This window comes from Panicum hallii, chromosome 8, assembly GCF_002211085.1.
Source record: "Panicum hallii strain FIL2 chromosome 8, PHallii_v3.1, whole genome shotgun sequence".
NCBI lineage: Eukaryota > Viridiplantae > Streptophyta > Magnoliopsida > Poales > Poaceae > Panicum > Panicum hallii.
In genome coordinates, this window is record NC_038049.1 from 36,417,861 (window position 1) to 36,438,399 (window position 20,539).

At 42.5% G+C, this 20,539-nt stretch overlaps 3 protein-coding genes across 7 annotated transcripts; all 3 read right to left on the bottom strand.

Annotated features, from left to right (window-relative positions):
* Nucleotides 1–1,094: 1,094 nt before the first annotated feature.
* LOC112903051 (leucine-rich repeat protein 1-like) lies at nucleotides 1,095–2,943 on the bottom strand. Its single transcript, XM_025972258.1, has 8 exons — nucleotides 2,794–2,943; nucleotides 2,571–2,703; nucleotides 2,205–2,276; nucleotides 1,970–2,113; nucleotides 1,731–1,874; nucleotides 1,536–1,616; nucleotides 1,392–1,444; nucleotides 1,095–1,274 (listed from the first exon to the last, which is right to left on the bottom strand). Exons 1-8 carry the CDS (start codon nucleotides 2,873–2,875, stop codon nucleotides 1,237–1,239), a joined length of 747 nt encoding a protein of 248 aa, XP_025828043.1. The 5' UTR covers nucleotides 2,876–2,943; the 3' UTR covers nucleotides 1,095–1,236.
* A 1,727-nt stretch (nucleotides 2,944–4,670) lies between these two features.
* On the bottom strand, nucleotides 4,671–6,397 carry LOC112903317 (leucine-rich repeat protein 2-like). Its single transcript, XM_025972559.1, has 8 exons — nucleotides 6,300–6,397; nucleotides 6,083–6,215; nucleotides 5,784–5,855; nucleotides 5,550–5,693; nucleotides 5,323–5,466; nucleotides 5,130–5,210; nucleotides 4,958–5,010; nucleotides 4,671–4,865 (listed from the first exon to the last, which is right to left on the bottom strand). Exons 1-8 carry the CDS (start codon nucleotides 6,376–6,378, stop codon nucleotides 4,828–4,830), a joined length of 744 nt encoding a protein of 247 aa, XP_025828344.1. The 5' UTR covers nucleotides 6,379–6,397; the 3' UTR covers nucleotides 4,671–4,827.
* Nucleotides 6,398–16,784: 10,387 nt separating this feature from the next.
* Nucleotides 16,785–20,264, bottom strand: LOC112902673. Of its 5 annotated transcripts, none has more exons than XM_025971838.1 (13): nucleotides 20,118–20,264; nucleotides 19,879–19,928; nucleotides 19,226–19,453; nucleotides 19,054–19,137; nucleotides 18,915–18,970; nucleotides 18,691–18,826; nucleotides 18,314–18,410; nucleotides 18,148–18,214; nucleotides 17,965–18,063; nucleotides 17,783–17,872; nucleotides 17,540–17,694; nucleotides 17,345–17,452; nucleotides 16,785–17,183 (listed from the first exon to the last, which is right to left on the bottom strand). In XM_025971838.1, the coding sequence occupies exons 3-13, from the start codon at nucleotides 19,440–19,442 to the stop codon at nucleotides 17,015–17,017; spliced, it is 1,278 nt and encodes a 425-aa protein (XP_025827623.1). In that variant the 5' UTR covers nucleotides 19,443–19,453; nucleotides 19,879–19,928; nucleotides 20,118–20,264; the 3' UTR covers nucleotides 16,785–17,014. The 5 variants fall into 5 exon arrangements, with proteins under 5 accessions (XP_025827623.1, XP_025827622.1, XP_025827621.1 ...); XM_025971837.1 differs by having other exon boundaries at nucleotides 20,016–20,264; XM_025971836.1 differs by having other exon boundaries at nucleotides 19,879–20,264.
* Between the last annotated feature and the right edge of the window lie 275 nt (nucleotides 20,265–20,539).

Genomic DNA, 20,539 nt, shown 5'->3' on the forward strand with positions numbered 1-20,539 from the left:
GTGGGGAGGATTTGAGATAGGGGTGGAGCTCGAGCTTGAGGTTGGCAATGGCGGTTGGCGCTCTGACCTGAGCTGTGCGCGTTGGAGAAGATGAAGGTGCGGGCGCGAGGACGCGGGAGCACGCGGGAAAGAGGAGGGGGAGGGCGCGGGAGCTCACGGGAGGAGGGGAGTGGCGAGGGCGACGGCCTCGGTACTTTTGGCTAGCGAGGGCGACGGGATCCCTACCCAAATAGCGAGGAGAGGAAGATGGCTATTCCGTTGGATCATGATTTCACCGTCCTTTACTTTATTTTTACCGATCCAATCTCCTTTTGACCTAGTCTGTTGAAGTTGATCTGAGCGGCTACATTCCAAATAATGTGCTGTCGTCGGATATTGTGGAGATCCAGGGTAGATTTATGTTTAGTTCTTTCTGAGCTGTGACTGTCAAAACTGGTCTCCCAGCATGTACCGAACCTTTTTATTGCTTTCAATATAAGCAGAGTGATCTCCTTCAAAAAAAAAAAAAAGCTTCCAACCACACGTGCGTGGGTCATCTTTGAGTCAAAATGTTTGAACGGGAGCAACTATTTCTTTGCTTTTTCTTCTTTTAATTTGCACTGGTTACTGGTTAGTGGAACTTCTCTAGCTATTCATGACTTATAAGGATGTAAAAGTAAAAGTTTGTTTATAAGCATTTAATTAAGCCGAGTTGATTGGAATTCCTTCCGGCTTTCCTCAGCGAGATAAACAGTTAGGAAATATCTTGCCAGATGTTTCTCTCATAAACCATTCTATTTCTAGCATAATAGAAAAAAAAGTGTGGTTCTGTTATGATTTTGACTTATACAGTTTTCAGAATTTTTTTGCTTATTTTCATGGACCAGTTATATCTGTTCTATCTTAACATGGCATTGCACATACATATCTCATCACATAATGTTGGACGATGCCTGACGTTTACCTGGTCCAGCCAAATTCTTGGCTACGACAATGACCCTCCCATAGCAAAGTGAAGTATCCTTTTATCTTGCATTAGGGGAAGGTTCTCTCTCTTTTTTTTTTCAGAAAGATCAGTTTGTTTTAGAAAACTAGAGATTTCCCATCTCATCTCATTCATTGATGATGCTACAAGGGATGAAACCCCTGGCAAATAACAATTTATTCAGCAGAACAATAATCCTACTACGCACAATTTATTTGTTTATTTCCAACGTACGCATGAAGAAAAACAATGTCATGATCCAGGGACACTCATCATGCAGCCTTCAGCTTGTCCTGGATGATCGCCGTCACTGTGATAATGTCAGTGTGTAATTCTTGTAAGCATCACTATGTACTCCAGATACACATACAAAGGGAAACCAAAAGGTAAATTTATCAAAGCTGCAGTTTACATTCACATTTAGTACCTCTGAATCCTGATGATCTGACTGTGCCAGCCAAGTGGTTCTTTGCAATATTTCTGAATGAAGACGAGTTTTCTGAATGAGCTCACGTAATATGACGTAGCAAGTAGAAGTCTGAAGATGTATTAATATTACTATATTACTCACATCTCGGTCAAATTCCCAGAAATGATAAGAGAGAGGATTTCCAATGGAACTCTACCAGACAGCATGTTCTCGTTCAACTTCCTGTGCAAAGAAGAGTCAGAACTCAAAACCACCCTCGAGAATATTTAAACCACACTCACATGCATTTTTTGACTGCGCAGAAAATCATCTGTTGATTTGGGAAGTATGACATACAGAAACTGCAACGTTTTGATGTTGCCAAGAGAGGATGGAATAGAGCCACTGAGCGCATTCATCTGAAGTTTCAGTTCCTGAAGGTTCATTAGATTGCCCAGAGACGTTGGTATAGCCCCGGTCAGCTTGTTCTCATACAACCTCCTGCAGAACATTGGCGTAATTAGCAGTTCAGCAAATAGACAGGATTCACGAGAGTCTAATGAAAGGCGTATGATATTATTGTAAAATTTGCGTACAGATATCGCAGGGTGCCGATGGCGCCAAGCGTAGCCGGTATCGGTCCAGTAAGGTGGTTTCCATAAAGATCCAAGCTGACAAGTTTAGTCAGGTTACCCAGTGTTGCTGGTATTGTACCGCTCAGGCTGTTGTCATACAACTCGCTGCAAAAATCGGTAAACCAAATTTCAGAAAACCGTTCTGAGTGTAATCCTTGATGCTTGCAGTGGTTGCAACAAGTTATTCAATTCTTACAAGTACTGGAGGTTCGTCAGTCCTCCCAGATCAGGAATCAGAGGCCCTGAGATGCCTGCGTTCCCCAAATCCCTGCAAAAAGCAAGAAGAGGCACTTGCACTTCAATATAAACATTGTTTGCAGATAAATTTACGCCATCAGGTACACTGTTGATGAATCATAAGAGGTTTTGATTTCTTGAACAAAAGCAGTCGTACAGATTCCATAAGAGCATGCACGACTTGGGAAGAAATGACTGATACTTTCCATGAAGGAAACTGATATTATCCAAATCTGAACAGAAGTGCAGCGTATCTAAATCTAAGTCGTTGCCCTATACTAATTGTTCTTCATAATATTGATTAGGGGGAAAGAGACCGACGTACACACGGATGACAGCGTTATCATTGTTGCAGGTGATATGAAACCAGGTGCAGGGGTTGACAAGGGTTGGATCCCAGCTCTGCAGCACATTGTTTCTGTCCTTCCATGCCTGCCTTTGCTTGTACAGTATGTCACCTTCAAGTCTCAACAGCATGTTTCAGAAAAAAAAAGGAGACCAAACTTGACAACCATGCATGCAAAACGATAATTTCATTTGCAGTATACCTTCAGAGTTGCAGCTTGCAAGTGTTGCAAGAGCAATGAGACAACTGATCAGGACCGCTGCTGCTGCAAACTGAGCTGCCATTGATGCGAACCTGAGAACTTCTTGGCACACTGAAATGTTGAGGGTAGCTCTTATATGCAGTTGCTTACTTGCTTGAATAAATAATGGGGTAGCTTTTGAATCTTCCCTGGTATGGTCTGGTTAGTCTATTCCCTTTATTGACTGGATATTGTACTCATTTCAAGAATGATGTGCCAAGCAAGTCCTCCAGTAGATTTAATCTAGTATTATTCTGACCAAGTAAACTTTGACCTTGTAACCGTGTTGAATTCCCTACAATGGCGTGATAGCAATAGCCTACATGGTGTCTGGGTTGTAGACATTGTCATGGAAAGTGAGAATCTTTTTCCTATAATCATTAATGTGGATTTAGTACACTAGAAAAAAATTGTTGGAACAATCCAAGTTATTAAATACAATTAACTTTTAACCAAGATTCAAATGAGACATATGGTGATTCAGCGATTCGCATAATTGTGGGAGTGACAAGGTTCAACTTTGGGATCCCAAACAAATTTCCATTGGAAAATGTATACATGTTGACTGAATTACCTCCGGTAGCCTAGTGGTTACAAGAGCCTTAATAGCATGTCAGGTTCAGGGTTCGACTCCCCGTGGGAACGATTATTCTAGGATTTAACGGCATTGTGATTTCAGTAGTAGGTAACGTTTCTGTCGACGGCAAAGCACATGTGGTGACTTCATCAATCTCGAAGATTTGCCGGCTCAGTCTTCGAAGATGTCATATGAGTATATACGCGTGCGTTATGAGTGTCTGAGTTGTACTGTGTAAACTTAAAAAGGTTATCATTTGTCAATCCTAACAAGTACTCCACAGAATCTTCTACCACAGTTGCATACTTTTCAATTAACCTTAGAGTCTGAATGTGAGTCAGAATGTTTGAATGGAGATCTTTGGCTATTTTCTCGACGGTAAACAAAGATGAATGTATAAATAGCGCTGTTACGGTGCCCACCACGAATTAGTTTTAATTGTTCATTCTTATTAATCTATTATGATTTTATTGTAGTCCACCATGTAACGTCAAGGGGTACTATCATCTTATGGGCAAAACTGGAGCTACAAATGCAATGTTAATGTGGTCTCTTCAAAAGAGGCGGCGGCGGCAGGGATCACCGGAGCGCTGCAAGCAAGGCCTCGACAGTCTCTGTCATGTCGCTGGTGTGTGTTGGCAAGCTACGCCTGTACAGTCTCCGTTGCATCGCTGGCCACCTTGTTCCTACACGGAGGATGCGACTTCATAGGCGTTCCGTGTCTTTGTGATGTAAATAACATGAGTTCATCAGATTCTAGAAACCACTGAAATATGTGCCCGTATTCATATTTCCAAGGTGGATGCAGATTCAGTGACTTCGCTGTTGGATTGAAAACAGGCCATCCAGATCAAGTACTTGTAGCACACGGCTGGAGATGCTCCAAAGTCACTGAATCTCATTCCCTCCGATGTTCGCTCGTTCTTATCTTACTTTGTCATCCAGCTGACTTTTGGTTCAACCACAGGCCATGCAAGATTCAGATGGCATCATGGCAGCCATGAGGATGCAGGGATCTGTTAGTTTTTTGGCACAAATATAACCTGGTCAGCTTGGTGTATCTGGAACTGGAAGAAGCAGTTTTCTCCAGAGTAATGGTTTTTCTATTTTAGTAATCGATCTTTCATAAGACGAGAGGGAGGCAGGAGGGGAGGATAATGCAGGTGAAAACTCGTGCTTTATACAAATAAAATACAATAATTTATTTGGGACAAAAGGTAGTTTCTATTTTTCAGCAAAATAGAATTGTCGCATTATCCATTCAATCATGTCCTCGCAAATTCAACTTAATTTGGTACACAAATTCTAGTACAAGATGTCTAAACTCTAGAGTCTAGACAATTGTTTATCCCATTGCATTTATTCATAAATTTCTGGCAGTATCATGAAGCAGAACAAAGTCTTGATCCTGGGACTCATCATGTGGTCTTCAGCTCGTCTTGGATAATCTCAGTCACTGTGACAATGCCAATTTGTAGTTCTTGTAAGCATCACTCTGTACTGTATAATCATGTACAAAAAGAAAACCAAAGCTAAACCTATTAGTACCTCTTAGTTCTGATGACCTCACTGTGCCGTCCAGGTTGTTCCTTGCAATATTTCTAAATGCAGGTAATTGTTCTTGTGTCAGTGCAAGTCAATGAAATAGGAACATAATACCATGATAGAATGTACCCATGTTGAAGTGATAATGATGTGTTCAAATTGCTTTATTACTCACAGCTCTGTCAAGTTCCCAACAATGGCAAGGGAGAGGACTTCCAATGGAACAGTGCCAGTCAGCATATTCTCGTTCAACCTCCTATGCAAAGAAGAGTCAAAAGTCAAAACTGCCCTAAAGAATAATAACATCACTCGTGTGTACTTTTAGACTATTCAAAAAATGGTCTGTGAATTTAGGAACTATGACATACAGGAACCGCAATGTTTTGAGATTGCCAAGAGAGGATGGAATAGAGCCACTGAATGCATTCTTTTCAAGTTTCAGTTCCTGAAGGCTCGTCAGACTGCCCAATGATGGCGGCATAGACCCTGTCAGGTTGTTCTGGTACAACCTCCTAAAGAACATCAGTGCATTAACAATTTATTCAACATAGCCTCATAAAAAGCATATAAAAAATTCTGTAAAAACGGTCCATACAGAAATCGCAGCGTGCTGATGGTGCCAAGCGAAGTTGGTATTGGGCCGGTAAGCAGATTGTCCCAAAGATCCAGGCTGATAAGATTAGTCAGGTTGCCTAGTATTGCTGGTATTGGACCGATCAGGCTATTGCCATACAACTCACTGCAAACATGGACATGTAAAGATTCAGAAAAATGTCATTCTGAATGTAATCACTGATCATTGCAGTTGGGCTTTTTATGCAATTCATACAGGTACTGGAGGTTCACAAGTCCTCCAAGATCTGGAAGCAGAGGCCCTGAGATTCCTGCGTTGCCCAAGTCTCTGCAGATCAAGGAGCAGATACTTCAATATAACAATGTTTTCAGAAACTAACCTTCAGTACTTAATAATAGATGAAAGACTAGTTTACTTCCATACATACAACCTGACAATGATTCAGAGGTTCTAATTCTTGAAAAGTATAATTAAGAATGATTACACTTGGCCCCATAACAAAATTAGAAAATTATGCAAATCTCATAGAGGGGAAAATATAGAGAGTGTCGTACACCCGGACAACGGAGTTATTCATGTTGCAAGTAACATGAAACCAGATGCAGGGATTGGCAAGGGTCGGATCCCAGCTCTGCAGCACATTGTTTGGGTCCTTCCATGCCAACCTTTGCTTGTACAGTATGTCACCTTCAGATCACAAAAGCATGTTTCAGAAAAGACAGCTTGAAAATGACGTCCGTTGAATGATCAAGAATTTGGTATGTGGTATACCTTCAGTACTGCAGCTTGCAAGTATTGCAAGAGCAAGAAGGCTGGTGAGGACTGCTGCTGCCACAAGCTTGGGCCTCATTGCTCAAACCTGAAATCTTGGGCACACTGAAATGGTAGATTGGGATTAGGGAGGCTTTTTATACACAGTTGTATGAAATAAACAAAGGGATGGATGTTGAACTTTTGTTGGTCTGATCCGATTAGTTTCTCTCCTTCATTGACCTGATATTGGATTCTTCTTAAGTATGATGGGCAAATGTTTTACCCCTAGATTTCCAGTCAGTTGCTGTGCTTCCAGGTTCTAGATTAGATTTGTTATTATTTCTGACCAGGTAAAACTTAAGCTTGCATTCTAACCGTTGTCAATTTCTTATTATGCCCACGTGGTGTATAGATCATTAAAATTTGCCAAAGAATATAATCGTTTTTTAATAAGAACAGCAAAGGTGGGATGTAGTACAGAAGAAATATTTGTATACTCCTAGTATAAACCAAAATGTCATTTGATTTCAAAATTCAAACTTACTTTAAAACTTTAACACTTGATTCTTGAAGGCAAAACAGCCAAGTTCATCCCTGAACTTTTGCCCGTAGGCCAATTTCGTCCCCCAACTTTTGGAAGGTCCAATTTGGTCCTCCAATTTCAGTTTACCAGTTCAATTCCGTCACTTGTCTGAGCTGGACGTCCATGTAGGTGTTCCACGTCACCTTCGTGCATGGCCACGGTAGCAAATAACCTATATGCCCTTGTGCCTTTTTCTCTCTCTTGTGTTGCCGGCGGTGAGCTCAAAGCCGAACTCTCCTCTCTCCTATCTTCTCTCTATTAGAATTGGGATCGGCTACCGCATTGATTAGATTAGGAGAAACCATAAGATACTAACACAAGCCGTGCGAGAGAGAGAGCGAGAGGCAGAGAGGGGGGCACGGGGTTATACCTTCGTGCCCTTGCGTCGCACATACTGTACAAGCGGCCGAGGGTGCAGTGCAGGTGCTCGCGGTGGTCGAAGTGCGGGTCGCGTCCACGGGCTCGAGGTCGAGGCGAACAGTGGCCGGTGATGGTGCTTCCCGCCGCTACTGCGCTCAATCTAGATCGGCTAGGGTTGCAGTGTCGGTGGGGTGGCGGCGGCGGTGATTCTCGTGATCCGTGCCACTGGCCCCCACCTATCCTTTTATAGCGCAGCGCGACGGGGGCCCACCAGCTAGGAACGAGCTGGGGCGCCCCCGATCAGGGCGCGGAGGTGAGGAGGCCCATCGGGCCCGTTAGGGTCCGATGGTCTACGGGAAGATCAAACTAACAGTCTCCCCCTTGATCTTACCCTGTACTTTTCTTTCCTTTTACTTTTTCGCGTTTCGTCATAGATTTGTGTATAGAGCATGCCTCATCGTCACGATCATCTGCCGATAGATTTAGCAGCTACAATTCACGCTTCCATTCAGAAACGGATTCTTTAAACTTTTGGGCCCTTGTAGTCCGAAGATCACAGGCTATCCCTTAGCCCCATGCCGGCTACGTGTTCCTTGAACACGCTGGGTGGTAAGTCTTTCGTTAGCGGATCTGCAAGCATTTTCACTGTGCTTATATACTCGAGATTTATAATCTGATCTCGGACTTTATATTTCACAACATAATACTTTATATCAATGTGTTTGGCAGCACCACTTGTCTTGTTGTTGTGTGCATACATTACTGCGGGCTCATTATCGCAGTACAACTTTAATGGTCTAGATATGTCGTCGACCATTTTCAGACCGGGTATAAACTTCTTTAGCCAGTTTTACCTGCCCCATAGCCTCATAACATGCAACAAACTCGGCATACATTGTGGACGATGTAGTGACGGTTTGTTTGCAATTTTTCCACGATACTGCTCCCCCGGCAAGGGTGAACACATATCCTGACGTGGATTTTCTGTCATCTCCTACATAATCGGAGTCTGAGTATCCTACGATACGCAGAGATTCTGTTTTTCTGTATGTTAACATGAGGCCTTTGGTTCCTTGCAAATAGCGCAGAACTTTCTTTACTAACTTCCAGTGTTCTGGTCCTGGATTACTCTGAAATCTGCCAAGCAGCCCGGTAACGTAAGCTATATCAGGGCGTGTGCACACTTGTGCATACTGTAAGCTTCCCACAGCTGAAGCTTTTTATTTGATCAATTTTATATTGAGTCTTGGGGCACTGTAAGCTTTCTAGTAGCAGACTGATGTCACTACTTGCCAGTAGGATGTCATCCACATACAAGATTAGGAAGATATACTTCCCATTCTTGAACTTTGCATAAACGCAATTGTCCTCAACATTTTCTTTGAACCCAAATTCTTTATTGTTTTATCGAACTTTAAGTACCACTGTCTTGAAGCTTGCTTTAGCCCATAAATTGATTTCTTTAGACGGTATCCCAATTTCTCTTTACTTTTCATGATAAAACCTTTCGGCTGTGCCATGTAGACGGTTTCATCTAGGTCTCCGTTCAGGAATGCTGTCTTCACATCCATCTCATGTAATTCTAGATCATAATGAGCCACAAGAGCCATTATAATTCTGAAAGAATCTTTACATGAGAGTGAAGAAAAGGTCTCATTATAATCAATTCCTTCTCTTTGTGTGTATCCTTTTACCACGAGTCGTGCTTTAAATTTATCTATATTCTCTTGGGAGTCATATTTGGTTTTGTAGACCCATTTGCAGCCTACTGTTTCGGCTCCTTTAGGAATTTCCTCTAAGTCCCACACTTCGTTGGTACTCATCGATTTTATTTCATCTTTCATGGCATCAAGCCATTTAGACGAGTATTCACTCTCATGGCTTCTTCAAATGAAGTAGGATCATCCTCCATTTGAATTTCTTCGCTATTATAGACTTCATAGTCGTCAGAAATAGCGGACTTCCTTGTTCTTTGAGGCCTCGCATGGGCTTGAGCCTGCGGTGCCTCATCTGCTTGGGGCTGCTGTTCCTCCCCTCCTTGTGTGGCAGTAGGCTCGTCAGGAGCCTGATGAACATGTTCCACGTCCTCATTCACTGTTGCCACAGGGGGATCCACTGCAGGTGTTGGCATCGCAGTGACTCGCACTGGCGGTGCAGTTACAGTGGGCAGCGAGAAGAAAGACTCCTGAATCACGGGATTGGGTGAATACACCCGCTTCTCCTCAAGATCAATCTTCCTAGCTATCCCGCTCCCCCGGATCATTTGATCTTCAAGGAAGACTGCGTGTCTCGTTTCTACAAATTTTGTGGATCTGTCTGGACAGTAGAAACGAAAACCCTTTGACCTCTCTGGATAGCCAATGAAATGGCAAGATACTGTTTTGGAATCTAGTTTTGCAATGGTCGGGTTAAATACTTTTGCCTCAGCAGGACTCCCCCACACCCGCAGGTGATTCAGTGAGGGTACTCTACCTGTCCACATTTCATACGGCGTTTTCGGCACCGATTTACTTGGAACTCTGTTGAGAATATGAATGGCGGTTTTCAGAGCCTCCATCCATAAGCTTACTGGCAACGTAGAGTAGCTGATCATGCTTCGCACCATATCCATCAGGGTACGATTACGTCTTTCAGCCACTCCGTTCTGCTGAGGTTCGCCCGGCATCGAGTACTGGGCCACTATGCCTTGCTCCATCAGGAACTTCGCAAAAGGTCCTGGAACTTGGCCATATGGGGTATGTCAACCGTAGTATTCCCCTCCACGATCGGATCTTACGATTTTAATCTTTAAATCGTGTTGATTTTCTACTTCAGCTTTGAATATTTTAAATTTATCCAAAGCCTCAGATCTTTCTTTAATTGGATAAATGTATCCATAATGGGAATAATCATCTGTGAACGTTATGAACGAGTCATAGCCATCCACACTCTTTACATTGAACGGACCACAGAATCTGTGTGAATTATCTCTAATACACCTGTGCTTCTCTTAGCATTTTTCTTTATTTTCTTTAGAAATTTTCCTTTTATGCATTCAATGCATTGTTCTAAATCAGAGAACTCTAAAGGAGGAAGAATTTTATTTTTAACTAATCTCTCTATTCTCCCCCTCGAAATATGTCCTAAATGACAGTGCCATAATTTCGACGACGCATTTTGAGTTCTTTTTCGTTTTCTATTCGCGAGTGTAGACGAGAATTCATTCGTGTTGTTATCGCATACAGAATTCACATTTTCACGCAACGATATCAAATAAAGATAGTTTCTTCTGAATGCAATGGAAATAACTATATCATTACATTCTATCAAACACCTACCATTTCCAAAAAGACAGGTATAACCATCTTTGTCCAGGCAAGACACACTAATTAAGTTTCTGTGTAAAGAAGGTACATATAAAACATCTCTAAGAATTATAATAAAGCCAGTGTCGAGTTCCAAATGAACGTCTCCTACTGCTTCAACGTCTGCCTGGGCTCCATTGGCCACTTTAACTTGCCTTTCGCTTCTTTGAGTGGTTCTCGTCGAATGGAATCCCTGCAATGAATTTGCAACATGAACAGTTGCTCCTGAATCAATCCACCAAGTGGTTTTCGAATATTCTATATACAAGGATTCATTTACAAATGAAATAATGTTCTCACCTCTCTTTTCCATCATCATCTTTTAAGTATTTGTGACAGTTCTTCTTGTAGTGTCCCCTTTCTTTGCAGTAGAGACACTGATCTTCTCAACTAGAACCTGTCCTTCTTGAGGTCTGTGTTGATGAGAGCTTTTGCCTTTAGAAGAGGATGAAGAAGAGGATGAAAAATTGCCTTTGAAATTGGCATTCTTCTTTTTGTTCACATAGTTTAAAGATCCGCCAGTGGTGGACCTTATCCTTTCCTACTCCTGAACACACATCGTAATGGTCTTTTCTATATCCCAAGTATGTGGTTGGGTGTTGTAATTGACAACAAAAGTGTCAAATTCTTTTGGCAACGAAGCAAAAACCAAATGGACAATGTGATTCTCCTTGAAGGCAAGGTCTAATGACTTAAGCTTGTTGTTCTGGTTGACCATGTGATGAATATGTTCTCTGATGCCACCGCCATTGTATCTTTCTAAAACCAGTTGTTTAATTAACTGGGTTGCATATGTCTTTGAAGAACCAGTGTACTGGTTCTTTAATTTCTCAAGATACTCTGTTACAGTAGAACAATCTGGGATTGAGCCCATAATGGCAGGCTCAATCGTGTTTTTTACCACTGCCAAACACTTCTTGTTGGCAGGGAACCATTTAGCATAAAGCCGCTCATACTCTGCTTTTGCATTCTTGTAAGAAAGCTCTGTTTGCTTCCAAGAAGCATCTGTGTCTGTGTCCTGCCTCACAGGAGTCACAGGCTCTGTGGGAGTCGGTGTTGCTAGAACCCAATCCAATTCACCCATGATGAAATACAGGTCCACCTTTCTATACCATTCATGGTAATTGTCTCCCTTTAATATAGGAATATCATTGATAGAAATCATCATTGATAATCCTCCTGAAAAAATATTCATGAGTGGCGAAAACATTAAAATAAATTCAAATAAATTGTTGCATATGTAAAAATACGACGTTGGTCGGAATTTAAAACATGCAATAACCTTGTGTATTAAGTCTAAAACACCGTTGGGCAGAATTAGAGATAATACATGAAAATTATCAATCAAAACGATTAAGACATAATTTCTTCTTGTATTAAATCTAAAATACCATTGGGCATAAATAGAAATAATACATGAAAAGTTATCTATCAAAAATACCATAGTAATTGCAATATTTTCATTGTTAACCTTGGTCAAAAATAATAATATTACAATTAAAAAATTATCTATTTGCCTTGAGAATTTAAATTTTTCCGTTGGTTCAAATTTAAATGACAAGACAATTAATCAGTAGAATATAAATCTATGTAATCTTTGCAGCGGAAAATTTAAAATCTATCAAAATTATGTCTAATTTTGTCTTTTAGAAGTAGTGCATCAAAGTTCAATCAAAGTTGAATTTGAAATGCATCAAAATCAATGTAATTTTATTGAAAAGCACTCTGAAAATTGAAACAATGATGCACAGCACTTCTTTTGAATCTAGCCCATCCTCTGTCACTGTGCGCGACAGCCCAGCAGGAGCCAGGCCCCTGTCACGCTCGCGCGGCCCAAGGCAGCAACCTGTTAAGGCCCGGCCTGCGCGCCCTTGCTCACCCCCGCGCACGCGCTTGCGGCTTCGGGTGAGAGAACCTGGGCCCGGGCCGCGTTTTCCTCTCCCCGCCTGGGCCAAAAGAGGCCCAATGAAATGCAGCTCAAAGTCGACCGTCAGATCTAGATCAACGGCTGAGCGCGCGTTTCAGCCGAACAAAATCCCCCGCGCCGTTCTCCCCCAAAACCCTAGCTCATTTCTCTCTTCACTCCCCCGGTGTCTCCTTCTTCCCACCCACGCGAGCGAGAGTGAGGCGACGGCCGGCGGCTCGGAGCGAGCGGCGCCACGGCGAGCCCCCACGCCGGCGCGCGCATCCACCGCAAGGTGAGCGCGCCGCCGTCGAGCGGCATCACCGTGGTGCCCAGATCCACGGCGCGGCGAGCGGCCCCGTGGCGGCTCGCGAGGCCTCTGTCCGCGCGAGGCCCAAGGACTCGCAGGATCGGGTCGACGCGCCGGCGTCCCGTGCACGCCGACGTTGGGCGGCGCAAGGAGAAAACGGGTAAGTACTTCCTTGACCGCCGCCCCTTTACTGTTTGAGCTAGGGTTAGGGTTAGGGTTTCATGGGGTTTGTTCTACGGATTCTCTCTGGGTTCTTTTCTGGGGTTCTTCCAAAACACTAATCAACGCAAGTAGATAGGCGACTGATACCATTGTTAGAATTGGGATCGGCTAACGCATTGATTAGATTAGGAGAAACCATACGATACTAACACAAGCCGTGCGAGAGAGAGAGCGAGAGGCAGAGAGGGGGGCACGGGGTTATACCTTCGTGCCCTTGCGTCGCACGTGATGCAGAGTTGCCTGCCATGGTCGGACGGCGCTGGTGCAGGCGGCGGCCGAGGGTGCGGTGCAGGTGCTCGCGGTGGTTGAAGTTCGGGTCATGTCCACGGGCTCAAGGTCGAGACGAACAATGGCCGGTGATGGTGCTTCCCGCCGCTACTGCGCTCAATCTAGATCGGCTAGGGTTGCAGTGTCGGTGGGGTGGCGGCGGCGGTGATTCTCGTGATCCGTGCCGCTGGCCCCCACCTATCCTTTTATAGCGTAGCGCGACGGGGGCCCACCAGCTAGGAACGAGCTGGGGCGCCCCCGATCAGGGCGCGGAGGTGAGGAGGCCCATCGGGCCCGTTAAGGTCCGATGGTCTACGGGGAGATCAAACTAACACTCTCCACTCCCACATCTCCCTTTCCTCATAATCCGGGTCAAGGAGTGACTGCAGGAGTGGAGCGGCGCGCCATGGGCAGACGACGCCCGAGGTCCCAACGCTCCTCCCTCCGCTCCATCCTCAACGCTGAGGTCAACCGCACAGTTTCTCCCAACCGTGATTACCCATGCCGAGCTGATCTGCTTCAGGAGGAAGCGAAGGACGAGCTGAGCAATGGTGGTGTGCTGGTGCTTGGAGATTTCGGAGATGGAGCAAACTCCTATGGGCCGAATAATCAAGAGAGAGAATGGGGTGGTTGAGGAACTGCAACTCTGGATCGATTTCTTTGGTGGATTCGAGTTGGGGAAATAGCACCAACATGGCGTGCTGCACTTGCTTGATCTGTGTAGGATGAAAAAAAAAGGAACTAGAGTAATTCGGACTTTTGATCTATGTAGCACAACCCTATTACACGGTTGGATGACATGGCATGTCTACGTGGACAGCCAACTCAGATGGAAGACGAGATTGAACGAAAAATAGAAGTTGGAGGACCAAATTAAACCTTCCAAGAGTTTGGGGACGAAGTTGACCCGTAGCCAAAAGTTGGAGGACGAAATTGACTATTTTGTCATTCTTGAATCCAATATTTATAACAAGTTTCTCGCTGTGGACCGCTTAGAGCGTTGAACTCCAAGAGTCATTGAAACTCATGTCTTAGTCCTGGTTCAGAGTGCGGCACCTCCTTAAGAACCACCCCCTCCCCTTTCAAATTTTTTATGTACATGTTAAATAGGTAAATATCAATGCATTAAATTCTTTGTCTTGAAAGTTTAATATTTCATACCTTGTAAGTTAGATTTAATAATTTTAAATTCAGGTACATAATCTAGAAGTTCAGAGATTTAAATCTGGTATATAAGTCACATTTTTTTTTCATATTCTGATTTTTTCCATGTATATTTGGGATCTATGGACTTAATAATATTTCGGATAGCCATGGTGAATCAGGGAAAAAAGGACCATTCTATCGTGCTGACTCATCCAAAGGTTCCTACCGCTTATATGGCTAGCTAGTGTGCCATGCCACATCAGTAGGGAGCAATTTCATCCAATAGAGAAACTTGAGGGACTTTAATGGCCTATTTGAAATTTCAGGGATCAGAGTGATCCTCAGACCAAAGTTGAGGGGCGTATTTGGCTATTATGCCTATTTTGAATATTTCTGCATGCAATCCATTTATTGTTGAAATTGCAAAGAAAATCCATAAAGAAAGAAATTGCAAAGAAAACAATATTAGTATAAGGAAAACATCTTCGAACTAACTCACAATTCGGCCAAGTTTACAACAAGGACAAGAGAAAGGATTTCAAATGGTATCAGATGGTCCCATTCAGCTGCCTGCATGAAACGAAATTGAAACAATCAACTAAAAAAACTGCAGTGAACCAGTCATACTTGGAGTATTGAATGAATTGTATTCCTGCACTACAAATCTGCAGGTTACTTTTAAAATAATTGCTTTTGGTTTTTAAGGAATTGTATGTGTTGAGTTTAGTAGTGAGCTTCAACCAGATTTCAAAAATCACTAGGGTTTCTGCAATTGACTGAAGAGTATATTGTGGTTTTTCTCCTAATAACTATTACCATTTTCCCGAGTCTAGTGGTGGTTGGCGTGCTGAATGCAGACTGTGAGTCTGTGACGACCCTGGCCAGTTATCTAGTGGTGGTTGGCGTGCTGAATGCAGACATAGCATTCTTGCATAACAAGAGTTCATTTTAAATGAAATAATTTGGAGTTAGTTAATAAAGATTATTTTTTCAACAAGTGATGCATTAGAACTACATATATGCATGAAAAAGTATTGTGCACAAATGATAAAATGTAACTAACATATTTTTTCCACTAAAAGTTCCTTGAGTACAACTAAGTTATCTGAACAGTGAGGGAATGATTTTTATACAGCTAAAATGGTCAATATGTGAATGATTTTTTAGACCGAGAACGTTGAATCTTCTTGGTGCGGTTTAGCTTTTCGCTTCCACATACTATGCATATACTAATCTTCTCATCTTTGAAGGATTGTGTGCCAAACTGCCAAGCAAGTCTAGGATAACATTCATTTTCCAAGTAGGATGTGGCCCTGTCCAATTATACTGAAGGTCGGCATCCTGACTACAGCCCACAGTATCTTGGGTAGAAAGATTCTTTTTTTCTGAATGAAGTAAATGATTTGGATTGATAACAAAAGAAGATTCCTGTATTTGTTGAGAGCGAGAAAAAGTTATATGCTTTGGAACTGCAGATATACATGAAAGTTTTTACTTCCAATTACATGTTAGTACCACACAAAAGACAAATAAATCTACCTAGTGATATATCTTTCAACTAATTTGCAACAGACTATTAAAGCAGTTTTACAAGAACTATTAAAATCGACACTTGTGGTAGCAATATAAACCATTCTATTTGTTAGTGGATACTAGCAGAGACATCTCCTACAGTTTAAAGTACCAAATTGAAATTACAGGCTGGTAAAGATTGAACCTTCGATCTAAATAAAAACTATAGAAACCAAAGGAAAATAAATTCTTAATCGGAAAAGATGTCCACACACTAGGCTGACTTGCGGTCATCAATGCTTATCCATCCCCACAACATTTTCTGCGCATTTGCTTAAAAAAATGTAGGAGCGGTAAAAATTAGAGCCAGACCAGTCAGTAGACACATCTTATGTACTTAAGTAATCACAGATTTTCCAAAAGCTGCTTTCGACGACATGTGTGTTCAAGTCTTGGAGTCAAAATGTTTGAATGGAGGATTTCCCTTTTTTTAAGAATGAATGGAGCTTTCCAAACTATTTCTTCCTCCATCTAGTATTATATATAAAGTGAACTGAAGTAATTTTGATTTGACCGAGACCCTAGAGTATTTCTTCACATTGATCATTCATGCCTTTAGACTCATTTGGAAGGATCACGAAATGTACCAGAGTAACGATGTCTGACAACTGGATCAGTAAACACATGAGACAGACCTTTCAAATTATCTATTACTCACAGATCAAGTACTAACTTCCATGCACATGATCAGTGAGCACACCCAGGCTAATGGACAATTATTGTTTTCTTGAAATGTGTACCATAACTTTTCTCGTGATGCTCTGTTCTTCAGTAGGCAAAATAAAAATATCCAAGATGACAGTAAAAGACAAACTATTCTTTCCTATTATTTGTGATTCTATTACACATGATGGCTTTACTATATCAGATGGTAAATACTTGCGGTTATACAGAAAGAGATTGCGATCCTTTTTTTGGTTGTGGCATACGCTGAATCCAAAACATTTTGGACTGTGCATTGTGAAGACTAACTTCTTCTACTTTTTGCAGTACAATGGGAGGAAGCATATGGAACCGTGGCTAGTATTACTTAGTATCTACTTCGTCTTCATCATCGATCAGATGCTCCTTGAGGCTCTGAATTTGAGGTTGGCCACTAACATTCTCCCAGATTGAATCAGTGCTTGGCAACTCGTACCCTTCCGGTCTCAGAGACAGCGCAAACTCTGGTAGATCAGGAATCGATTGAAGTGCGCTGCACAAGAAAAGTAATGAAATCACCTCTTGACAAAGAAATATGAACGAACATGTAGGGTGTACATGCATGATCAGGAACGGTTAGCATCCAACAACAAATCTCAACATTTAAAATTTATCATTTCAGATGTAGAATTATCCTGAAATCAGGGGATGTACCTATTCTTGTCTTTCTCAAACAGATGCCCATACACTTGGAACTTCTTGTACGCAACATCTGGAATTTTCTTGTGCATGTTCTTCATGACACCCCATGGAGGTGGTACCCTACATACAATTGAATTCAAACAGAAGTTGTCAAAGCATGCATTTTGATTAATTTGGATTGCAAATCCTCTTGGAGTGGTATCAGACCTTGTGACAGGATTTGCCAAACAGAAACTCAAGCAAGCCCTCTTGCCCTCTGAGAGTAGGTCATCAGCTGCAGAGAGGCAGCAGACTGCACTGATATGGTTGGCCGGTTCACCGCCCTTGTCGAGTACGAGACCATGGTAATAATATGCTACAGCCTGATTTGCAAGATAAGAAAAGGTCAAGTTTACAACAGAAATAAAGTCATTGACACTCTGAAAGATTTATATTGTGTCTTCAGAAAACCTTGGCTTCCATGCATTTCCACTTCAGGAACAACAGTAGCTTCTTTCCATATGAGTCACTTGTATCGCATCCCGACAGACAATAGTGAGCCTGAGCAAAAATAAGAAAGTAGAAAACCATTAGATCCTGAAATAACTGAAGAAAATGTTCATTCGATATCTACTTTGTTATACAATACTGACCTGAGAAAAATAACTGACTTGCTCACAGGCTAGCCTCCTCTTTACTGACAGTGTCGCCTTTTCACATTCAGAAGCCAGGCCAAGTTGTATTTCTACACACTGTTTTGTGCAGTTTGGACAGAACAAGCTAATTACTAATTCAGCACCATAACATCCAAAAACAAGGAGAACAGGGGTATCTACCTGAGCCAATGCCTGAATTGAGATGGCCTCAAGCATACCTTCCTGCAAGTAACTAGGAAAGCTCTTCCTGCAGTTGAAGAGGTAAGGTCAGTAAGTACATGCTTGGAGGAAAATTCAGAGGTGACAATTTCTAATGGCTAATATGCTTTGCATGGTGAGTGCATACTTGACTTGTGCAGGTATCTGAACAAGTATGCGATGCACAGAGTAGTCTAAGCATCCTGATGCCCTGAGCAATGAATCAACAACATCCTTCTTTGCATCTGCAGAAGTAATAAAAAATGTATCATTCCCCTATTTTAGCATATGCGACAAAGTATTCATGAAAAGATATTGTGCTCCGTATATCGCAAAAAATGCATTGTAGTATTGTTCCAAATAATCCATATACCAAGTCCATAATTCAATACTGCCAGTGTGATCAAAACTATTTTCTTCAACTTTAGGCCATCATCACAATTGGCCACAAATTACGGAAAATATGAAAAATAGTAGTAGTGACAGAAAAACATATTGTAATCTATTGCAAAAAGATCAACAGACCTTCTGATACCTTCCTTTCACCGCCAACTTGACCGTTCTTGGGAATGAGTGTTAGATTGGCCTCAAATAATGCCAGCATCGCCATCATGTGGACGACCGACAGCACCTCATACCACGCGCTGGCCAAACAACACTCCTGAATACGAAATATCCTCTTGTAATTCAATCTATAAATGTATCCAAACAACAGGAATAATGAAACAGCAGAGGTACCAAACTCTCACCTGATCATCATCTAAGGTCTTCCATCTGAATTGTACGGATGATTCAAGGCAGCTCTCTGTTCAGACCAATAACAGCTTCATTATAAATCATTCAATAGCCGTGAGAACTACACGAAAGTGAATAAGCACAAGTTCAGACCTTTCATTGTTAGACCAAGAACTACCGGCAAGTACTCCTCCAGTGCATGCTGCAATTCTGAAACAGCTGATACATCCGCATAATCTTCCCAACAAATCAGAATTACTGTCAGTATTCTAGCAAACGAAGTCAGTAAGCAGTCAGTGTCAGCAAAAATCAGAGAGGAACATACAGATTTCTTCGGCCAGTTCAACCACATGAGCACGGAGTGTGGAGAGGCGGTCGACGAGATCCTTAGAAACTACCCCCCTGAGCGGATGGACTATGTCAGAAGCCACGGGTATGCGGACAGTAGGCACGAATACTGCAACCTCCTGAATGATGCTCCGGCGCTTTCGCCCCTTCCCGCCTACCGTGTACTTCTTGGGGATTGATGGGCCACAACCCATCTTTACAGTTTCTGAGTAGTAGAGAAATGCACAGGAATTTCCATCAACCATTCGCGTTCAACACCACGGATAACCAGATCAATGCAGTGAACAGAAAAGGTACAGGACTACGAATCAAATAAATAGCTCAGAAATGATCAACACATGCTGGAATATTGATACCACACTGAGAAGAGACAGCTTAAATGGAGCTCATCACAAACAGTCTGAAAAATCATATCCTGATATCCAAGGTTTGGACAGTACTGAAAAGTTTGAACAATAGAGGAGCCAAGAATGTTGTGGATCTCTACTGTGACACTCTGAAATGTTGCAAAGATATGCAGAGATGCGGCAAGGATGAGCAGATCAGCAGGACGGTAGCAAGAAAAACCAGCACAAGATGAGCATCCAAGAACAGTGGATCAAGAACATTAGTTGTCCCCAGTACACTTACAATGTGAGCCAGGAAGGTGATTTCAGCCAAGAGACCTGAAGAAGTTGACCCTGCACATCGGTACAAAAAGGTCACCCATCACCGGGCCCCCGGCTTTATAGTTGGCGAAACGAAGGGCAAAGCGAGACAGGGGTTACGAGGAGCAGACGCAAATGGCAGCAGCGGCCTCTGTTCAGAGCTTCAGATCACACACACACAGAGAGAGAGAGAGAGAGAGATCGATCTTGGCATGTAGATACCGAGGAAGGAGGAAGGGGAGAGAGCACATGGCGAGGCCACAGGCGCGGCACCCGCCTCCTCGTCCTCGCCCAAGTGGAGCCAGTACTCAAGCGACTAAACTATGCTCACAGTCGTGGGAAGCAGTGCAACTGCCCCTGCCCACTGCTATTAAATTCAGCGCAACTTCAGAATCATCCGAGGAGAGAGAGAGAGAGCAGGACAGGTGTTGTAAAATAGGAACTTCAAAACGAGTGTTGGCTGGAAATGTACTGACCCTTTGATGACAAATTGTAAAGTGAGTCTTATAGGAGACCACGCTTACCATAAATTTGGACGGCCAAAAATTTGATTTACTATTTTAAACCACCTACATTGACTATATGAGTACTGCATCATCTAAATCCTCGTCAAACTCAGAATTATTAATACTGACTCGCACAAT

What these genes read in the sequence shown, in the direction of transcription:
- LOC112903051 (XM_025972258.1), bottom strand. Translation starts at nt 2,875, where the DNA reads ATGGCAGCTCAGTTTGCAGCAGCAGCGGTCCTGATCAGTTGTCTCATT. An exon ending in ATCGGCACCCTGCGATATCT is followed by an intron (nt 1,875 to 1,969) that starts GTACGCAAATTT and finishes AATGTTCTGCAG; the next exon opens with GAGGTTGTATGAGAACAAGC. An exon ending in TCTGGGAATTTGACCGAGAT is followed by an intron (nt 1,445 to 1,535) that starts GTGAGTAATATA and finishes GTCTTCATTCAG; the next exon opens with AAATATTGCAAAGAACCACT.
- LOC112903317 (XM_025972559.1), bottom strand. Translation starts at nt 6,378, where the DNA reads ATGAGGCCCAAGCTTGTGGCAGCAGCAGTCCTCACCAGCCTTCTTGCT. An exon ending in CTTGTGAACCTCCAGTACCT is followed by an intron (nt 5,694 to 5,783) that starts GTATGAATTGCA and finishes CCATGTTTGCAG; the next exon opens with TGAGTTGTATGGCAATAGCC. An exon ending in ATCAGCACGCTGCGATTTCT is followed by an intron (nt 5,467 to 5,549) that starts GTATGGACCGTT and finishes GATGTTCTTTAG; the next exon opens with GAGGTTGTACCAGAACAACC.
- LOC112902673 (XM_025971838.1), bottom strand. Translation starts at nt 19,442, where the DNA reads ATGGGTTGTGGCCCATCAATCCCCAAGAAGTACACGGTAGGCGGGAAG. An exon ending in TCTTGGTCTAACAATGAAAG is followed by an intron (nt 18,971 to 19,053) that starts GTCTGAACTTGT and finishes TGGTCTGAACAG; the next exon opens with AGAGCTGCCTTGAATCATCC. An exon ending in CAGATACCTGCACAAGTCAA is followed by an intron (nt 18,215 to 18,313) that starts GTATGCACTCAC and finishes CTTCAACTGCAG; the next exon opens with GAAGAGCTTTCCTAGTTACT.